Here is an 8,785-nt window from a genome sequence, read left to right as displayed (position 1 = left end):
AAAAATTTATCCTAACTTTCCTCTTTTAAGTTTTCAAGACGGCTCACAACATTAAAACAAAAACAAAACACCCAATATATTAATAGAGGAAAGTTCGATATCTATGTTTTAAGGGCGCAATCCTATACATATTCAAACAGAAAGAAGTCCTGGAACTCCCAGCATAGCTGGCTGATGGATGCTGGGAGTTGTGGGGCTTTTTTCTGTCTAAACATGCCCTAAATGAAATAATTCATCCTTACTCTAAGTCCCATTGAATACAATAAGGCTTACTTCCAAGTAATCGTACACACAACCAGGCTGTTAGTATCGCCCGCCCACTTTCAGTTTCCCATCACAACTGCTCTACGGGATAACCTCTGTCCACTGGCTGCCTCTGATAGGCTCTAGGGCGGATAAAAATAGTTGAGGTGATGCGTCTCAGTCGGAAGACTTTGAGCCCTGCACAGCGCGCCGTACCAATAATGGAGAGTTGAGGGGGAGGCATCGGCAGGTCGATAAGGGACTTGGTAATATCGTCCCAATCCGGACGAGTTAAGCAGATGTCTTGGTTCAGAATATCTTTGAAGATACTGGGGAGGGTTCTTTATGGCTCTCAGGAATGGGGATTGGAGGCTTGAGCTTTTTTCAATGCGGCTCCCCCCGCGCTGGAAGTGGTGGCTTCCAGTTCCCAACATGGCGGGAGGTTCGCCCTGAATTTCCACAGACGTATTAAGGAACTGTCTTTTCATCTCTCCGTCTTTTTGTCAGTCCCGGGACAACCGACCAGTAAAGTGGCTGCGTTCAAACCGGCACCATGAGCAACATCTACATCCAGGAACCGCCGACAAACGGCAAGGTAAGGAGCCACCTTGGAGAAGGCTTCCTTATGCCCGGAGTTAAAAAAAAGAAAAACGTAATATCTAAGTTAGTATTGTGGTTGCTGCAGGTTGTGTAGATTGCTTTGATGTACCTTATTTGGGAGACTAGCAGATTTATTTTTGCACAAATTCGCGTGGGTTATAGCCCACTTCATCAGATGCATAGAATATTGTGGAGCGTTTCAGGCTTATTGCAGTGGGGGAGGGGGGAGGATTGTAAACAGTGAGGTCAGAAGGAAGGAAGTAAAATGCGAGAAGTGGCAATCAGATTTTTAATAGCTGTCATTCACAATGCAGTAGTTGCTGATAACACAAATATCCTAGCAATAGGTAAGCCAACTGAGTCATGTAGAATGTTGGAAGATGAGCAATGAACTGCTAATACTAACTTAGATATTGCACATTTATTAGGTCCTGTAATGCCATTCTGCATAGGTCAAACTGGCCAGTCTCTATGGAAAAGAACAAATGGACACAACTCTGACATTAGAAATGGCCATAGTCAAAAACCAATGGGAGAACACTTAGAGTTAGGTTAGAATGTGAGTTAGAATGCACAACAGGTTTAACTATCACCAGAGCCTTGAATCAGGACAAAGGATTTTTTTTTTATCACACTACATGTTTTAATTGCCTTACCTAGGGATGTTTTATGTTATCAGCAACAACTGTACTGTGAATGACCACAGTTAATAATGTGATCATCACTTCTTGCACTTAACTTTCTTCTGACCTCACCGTTTACAATCCTCCTCACCCCCATGTCTTGTATAAAAACCTGGAATTCTCTATAATACTCCATGCATCTGGTGAAGTGAGCTATGTAAGCCACCTTGTGAGCCTTTTGGCTAAAGAGCGGAATAAAAGTGCTATAACAAATAAATAAGAAATCCACAAAAGCTTATGCCAAAATAAATGGATTAGTTTGTTCGAGGCTTTTTTTGATTTTTCCACTACAGATTAAGGGTGTAAGGGCACAACTGTATGCATGTTTAGGCAGAAAAATATCCCACAACTCCCAGCATTCTCCAGCCAGCATAGGATTGTACCCTAACCCTGCTACACTCTAGAACTTATTTGGAAGGAACATGTCACTTATTTAAAACAAGTCAACCAACAGCAGGATCTCTACGTAATGAAGAGCAAAGCACTTTGAATTGCACATTTATTCATAGAATCATAGAATAGTGGAGTTGGAAGGGGCCTATAAGCCCATCGAGTCCAGCCCCCTGCTCAATGAAGGAATCCACCCTAAAGCATACTTGACAGATGGTTCTCCTGCTGCCTCTAGAATGCCTTTAGTGTGGAAGAGCCCACAACCTCCCTAGGTAACTGATTCCATTGTCGTACTGCTCTAACAGTCAGGAAGATTTTCTTGATGTCCAGCCGGAATCTGGCTTCCTGTAACTTCAGCCCGTTATTCCGTGTCCTGCACTCTGGGATGATCGAGAAGAGATCCTGGCCCTCTTCTGTGTGACAACCTTTTAAGTATTTGAAGAGTGCTATCATGTCTCCCCTGAATCTTCTCTTCTCCAGGCTAAACATGCCCAGTTCTTTCAGTCTCTCTTCATAGGGCTTTGTTTCCAGACCCCTGATCATCCTGGTTGCACTCCTCTGAACACACTCCAGCTCGTCTGCATCCTTCTTGAATTGTGGAGCCCAGAACTGGACACAATACTCTAGATGAGGCCTAACCAGGGCCGAATAGAGAGGAACCAGGACCTCATGCTATTTGGAAACTATACTTCTATTAATGCAGCCCAAAATAGCATTTGCCTTTCTTGCAGCCATATCACACTGTTGGCTCATATTCAGCTTGTGATCTACAACAATTCCAAGATCCTTCTTGTTTGTAGTATTGCCGAGCCAAGTATCCCCCATGTTGTAACTGTGCCTTTGGTTTCTATTTCCTAGATGTAGAACTTGGCATTTTCCCCATTAAATTTCATTCTGTTGTTTTCAGCCCAGCACTCCAGCCTATCCAGATCACTTTGAAATTTGTTTCTGTCTTCCAGGGTATTAGCTATCCCACCCAATTTTGTGTCATCTGCAAATTTGATCAGCGTTCCCTGCACTTCTTCATCCAAGTCTTTAATAAACATGTTGAAGACCACTGGGCCCAAGACTGAGCCCTGCGGTACCCCACTGGTTTCCTCCCCCAAGTTTGAGAAGGTTCCGTTGATAAGCACTCTTTGAGTCCGATTCTGTAGCCAACTGTGGATCCACCTAATAGTTGTTCCATCTAGCCCACTTTTAGCTAGTTTGTTAATCAGAATATCATGGGGCACTTTGTCGAAAGCTTTGCTGAAGTCAAGATATATGACGTCCACAGCATTCCCACAGTCCACAAAGGAGGTTACCCGATCAAAAAATGAGATCAAATTAGTCTGACAGGATTTGTTCCTGACAAATCCATGTTGGCTTCTAGTAATCACTGCATTGTTTTCAAGGTGCTTACAGATTGACTTCTTTATAATCTGTTCCAGAATTTTCCCAGGGATGGATGACTGGTCTGTAGTTCCCAGGTTCCTCCTTTTTGCCCTTTTTGAAGACAGGGACAGCGTTAGCCCTCCTCCAGTCGTCCGGCACCTCACCTGTCTTCCATGATTTTGCAAAGATAATAGACAGTGGTTCTGAGAGTTCTTCCGCTAGCTCCTTCATTACTCTAGGATGCAGTTCATCGGGCCCTGGAGATGTGAACTCATTCAAAGAAATTAGGTGTTCCTTGACCATTTGTTTATCAATCTCAGACTGCAATTCTGCCCCCTCAACTTGTGCTTCACTTCTTCCAGGGATGTCATAGACCCGCTTTTGGGAGAGGACTGAGGCAAAGTAGGAATTGAGCACTTCAGCCTTTTCTTTGTCATCTGTTATCGATTTGCCATCCTCATTAAGCAGTTGAACCACCATTTCTTTCCTCTGACTTTTACTACTTACGTATCTGAAGAAAGCCTTTTTATTGCTTTTATTATCCCTCACTAATCTCAGCTCATTCTCAGTTTTAGCCTTCCCAGTGCCATTTCGACACTTCTGTGCCACCTGTCTGTACTCTTCTTTTGTAGCTTGGCCTTCCTTCCACTTCCTATATGTATCCTTTTTTGTTTTGTTTTCAGGTCATCTCTAAGCTTTTTGTGGAGCCACATTGGCTTCTTCTGTTGTCTTCTATCTTTTTTGCTTGTTGGAATTGTTTGTAATTGTGCCTTTAAAATTTCCTTACTTATCACTCCCACCCATCTTGCACTCCTTTTCTCATTAGGCTCAATTGCCATGGACCTTACTTATCATGTTTCTGAGTTCTTTAAAATTAGCTTTCCTAAAATCCAGAGTACGTATATGGCTACACTCAGCTTTTGCCTCCTTTATAATCAAGAATTCAAGTATGATGTGGTCACTTTCCCCCAGAGTTCCCGTAACTGCCACTTTATCCACTAAGTCATCCCTATTGGTCAATATCAAGTCAAGGATTAGCGATCCTCTAGTTCCTTCCTCCACTTTCTGTAGGAGAAAGTTATCACCCACACATGTCAGGAATTTCTTGGAAGGGCTGCTTTTGGCAGTATTTGTCTCCCAACAGATATCAGTGATGTGTATCAAAACTGTTCGGGTTCTTCTACAATGGGCAGAAAGCGGAAATTGATTACATGGAAAGTGTGCCATTGAATGGATTTTTCTTTTCTTTTGGTAAGAATTCTGCTTTATAACACCAGTGTCTACTCCAGCACAGAGCAAACCAGGGTTCAGGCATGATGCAGTATTGGGCTTAAGGGGGGAGTTGCAATGTTAGTCATGAAAAATAGGAAATATTAGTCATGCATGGGAGTTCCTTGTTCTCACATTGAAGTAATACACTGACCAGGAAAGTAGCAATCCCTACACAATGCAAACTGTAATTTCTAGACTATGTTACATGAACTATGCTCTTATATAGGTTTTACTGAAGACAACTGGTGGAGATATTGATATTGAACTATGGTCAAAAGAAGCTCCCAAAGCATGTCGGAACTTTATTCAGCTTTGTATGGAAGGTAATGATTAAGAAGGATCGTTCCTGATTATATTTTGGATGTCATAGATCAAATTTTCTCAGGAGTGTATTGCAGATTACATTTGCTTAGTGCATCGAAGCCTGGAACCAAACACAGAAATATAGAGGAAAACAATATTTTTAAGACCCCAAACGGCATCTGCAGTGCCTGTTGCCAGAGGGAAGTGCCCCCGGCCCTCTGATCAGGAGGACTCATAGGAGCTTTTGGCATAATTTGGAGAAAGAGTTTCTCCAGATGTTTCCTTCACTTCTCCAAACTGCGTCACAAGTGAGAGGGCTCCATCTTTCTTCCAAGCCCTCTGCACTCTATGAAAATATAGAAGAGATTTGGACAAGATAAGAAGCAGCAGGAGAAACCCCTGGTTTTCTTTCTGTTTTCAAAATTCCATGCAATTGACGGAAGACCTTGCTTTTCTGATAAGCTCAGAAGACTTGCAGGAGAGGTGGGGATCTTGTTTTTTAGCCAAACTTTCATACAACTGAGATCACCAGAGGGCTTGGGAAAAAGAAGACGGGAAGAAATAGCAGGAAAGACTAGCACTCATGATTTTCTTAACATGGTGCTGGGTGCAGTCTAGTAATATTTCCTAAAAAAACATACAAACAGTTAAAGGCAAGACTATGGTTATGAAGTATGTGCTTTGATTTATAGGGGGGAAAGGTTTTAGTAATCCAATAAGATACCCAGCAATTTTCAAATGGTCTGTGAAAAAGTAAATTTGAGAACTGCTGTGCTAGAGGACTGAGCAGTGAGGTTCAGGCAGTTTGTGGTGAAACAAATAGAGGTTGTCTAGTAAACTGTCAATATTTCTGAAACCCAGTCAGCAGTATTATTGGCAGAATCTTTCTTTTAAATCCCTAACATTTTGTAACAGAGATTATGGGGTTTGGGTAGCCTAGGAAGTAAGAAAAGTTCTTCAACTTTTTGGATTTGTTGCTAATTTTGGGGAGTTATTTTTGAAGTAATAATGATATCCCAGCTAAAATTCAGAATTCTGTGATCAATTAACATCTTGAAATCTGTGTAAACTACCCTAATGCCAATTTTCTTTTCAGATTATTACGACAATACAATATTTCACAGGGTTGTGCCTGACTTTATAGTTCAAGGAGGAGATCCAACTGGTACTGGATCAGGAGGAGAGTCAGTCTATGGGGGCCCTTTCAAGGTAAACTTGTGTTTTTACTTGAGTTTATTTTCAATTTATTTTATTGCTTTGTAATTTTGGTTTGGAAGCCTTCAACCAACTTCAATAAAAACATGATCAGCTTAAGCTGCAATCCTGTATGTACTTTCCTAGGAGTAAGCCCCATTGAACTCAATGGGGTTTACTTCTGAGTAGACATGTGTAGGATTGCACTGTTGCTTATATTTAGAACTCTACATATAAAATTGCATGCTAAATTCTTGTCATAAAAATGTAGGCAATCAATAGGTAGTAGGGCAAGAAATCTTAAGATTTGGACTGAATTGATATGATGGCCAAGCAGCTGTCCTAGATATTCCAAGATTTCCTGTGTATAAGTACCAGTGATCATGATAAGGATTTAAAATAATTAATTCCCTTTGTAAAAGAAGCTTGCCATGATGTGCCTTTGGAATTCACAATTCCTCCTATGATAGGCGCTCACTAACTACGATTGTAAAGGACCTCTTAAACCTGTTGCTTCTGATATAACTGAAAAGCTTCTATATTTGCAGGCTATCAAAAGACACGATCTAGTTTTTCCAAAGATGATATCTGAGCTTGTTCATAATAACACAAACAGAGCAAGCAAGTGCTATAATTAAGGCAGTTGTTGCTTGAGGAATTGGCTGTAAATAGTGCTTTTAATGTGCTGCTCTTGAGGTCAGCCTGTGGGTATCAATGGGCAATCTGTTGAATGAACAAGAGCCAATTAAACTCGTGTACTAATTCTTCCTCTTAATTCACAGGATGAATTCCACTCACGATTACGCTTTAATCACCGAGGACTGGTTGCCATGGCGAATGCCGGCCCTCATGATAATGGCAGCCAGTTCTTCTTTACTTTGGGTCGTGCGGATGAACTTAACAACAAGCACACCATCTTTGGAAAGGTTTGTGAGGCTTCTGTCCCAAATGCCATGACTGGTCTGTCTGAATTCCAATTGGGGTGGTTGTTGCATTTACTCAAAAACCTCTGATAAAACTCCAGCAAGAGCTGTCAGTCCCTTTGGATGAAATCTCTGACGAAAGGAGGGATAGGTGTTTGAGGCTCAGCCTAAGAAACAAGATTGTAATAGGTTAATTTAGCATGAATGGTAACAAAAGCATGCAAAGTAATAGAAGGAGGATCAGGCAACTTGGTCATTTAAGAAAGAAAGAAAGAAGAAACAAGGACCCATTTAGTATAGCCTTCTTCTTAAACCTGGACTACCATTCTACCAGCCCTTTAGAAAATTCTTCTGTAAGCCAAAACACAATATGCCTTAAGCAGAGAAAAGTTGCTTGAAGAGGGACTGCAGTGGGCTGCAGTGACTCAAGTGGTCAAGCCACACACTGGCTTAGTTCAGACAACATGTTAGTCAGTGGTTGAATTTTTAAAGGGTACTCCCTACACAACGTGTTCTAACTCCACCATTGTGTGTGACTGTGTTCTACTGTGGAGTTGAGTAAAAGCCATCATGACATTTGATTGACAGTTCCTCTGACCTATCTCTTCCCCCAGTCCTCCCAATGGTATCCCATCAGCCATTGCTGCAAAAAAACCAACAATCCTGGCAGCTCTCCCAGAGCAGCAATTGCTCCTTTCGTCACTCTTGCTAGGGAACTCTCTAGCCAGTGGGAAAAGTTAACTCAATGTAACAAAAAACTCTATGGAGCCTGCCACACAACACTCAACACAACGGTGGTGCAGGAACTCTCCTCTGCACAGTGTGGATATTCTTTGTGGAGTGTTTTCCAAAAAAACTCCACCGTTGCATGGAGTTTTCCCTCCAGACAACACATTTCCCAGCGGTGCTATAAAAACTCCACCATGGAGTTCTAAAATCATTGTTGAGAAATGTGTTGTCTGAACTGAGCCACTGAGTGGCCCCTCCATGTTAATTGTTTTCCTGAGCTTGATCACCGATGCAGTATGTTTCCAAAGAAGAAGCTGTCTTGGAGCAAAATCAATAAAGAGTCTCTTGGCATCTTAAAGATCCTGTGTGTAGGATATTAGAGATACATGGCTCTTCTAATTCAGGTCAGCCTTGTTGTTCCCCAAAAGCATCATGAGTAAGCTTCCACTTGCTCCCACTTTGCCATCTTTCTCTGCGGATATTTGCCAGTTCCTGCCTTGAACCCACAGTAATTTGAGACAAGAATACTTTATATTTAAAGAAACACTACGTACTTAGAACTAGTATCTTATTTCTATGATAAATTTCCTTCAAAATGGTCTATAATCTAGTGGGGCAATCCTGACTTTTTCTAAAATGATATTTGTTTGTTGCCAATATTGTATTTTATTATAGTGTCATAGAGAGCAATCCGTTGCCCACCCGAGACATTGTCTGGCAAGCCCTTAGGATAGTTCAGATTCCTGGATCCAAGGCTGGCAACAGTGCTTTGACCTCGGGCCCAGTAATTTCAGCTTCCGACTTCTTCCCACTCATAGCCAGTGTGGAGACAATTTATTTATTTATTTATTTATCTATCTATCTTATTTATACCCTGCTCCTCAGCCAAAAAAGGCTCTTGGAGCAGTTTACAATCAGTTAGCAAAGAAGACAGTCAGCTGCCTTTTTGAGGTTGCAAAAGTGACCTCAGAGGAAAGGGAAATGGTGTGTGCCTATGAATGGGGATGGAAAGGGATTGGAGAAGCCAGCTTACAATGAATCCTCCAGCCTCCTTCCCTCCCTGTCACCTCAGCT

General features: G+C 41.7%; 1 protein-coding gene across 1 annotated transcript in view; it reads left to right on the top strand.

Annotated features, from left to right (window-relative positions):
• The first annotated feature begins 588 nt into the window (after nucleotides 1-588).
• CWC27 (CWC27 spliceosome associated cyclophilin) overlaps nucleotides 589-8,785 on the top strand; it is a 119,574-nt gene continuing 111,377 nt past the window's right edge. Inside the window, exons 1-4 of the mRNA XM_063128013.1 lie at nucleotides 589-838; nucleotides 4,789-4,885; nucleotides 5,962-6,074; nucleotides 6,842-6,985. Of these exons, the coding sequence (XP_062984083.1) occupies nucleotides 797-838; nucleotides 4,789-4,885; nucleotides 5,962-6,074; nucleotides 6,842-6,985 (396 nt within the window). The 5' untranslated portion in view covers nucleotides 589-796. The remainder of the gene's footprint in view (nucleotides 839-4,788; nucleotides 4,886-5,961; nucleotides 6,075-6,841; nucleotides 6,986-8,785) is intronic.

Source organism: Elgaria multicarinata, chromosome 6, assembly GCF_023053635.1.
Source record: "Elgaria multicarinata webbii isolate HBS135686 ecotype San Diego chromosome 6, rElgMul1.1.pri, whole genome shotgun sequence".
Taxonomy (NCBI): domain Eukaryota; kingdom Metazoa; phylum Chordata; class Lepidosauria; order Squamata; family Anguidae; genus Elgaria; species Elgaria multicarinata.
This window is presented reverse-complemented; position numbering and strand designations above follow the sequence as displayed.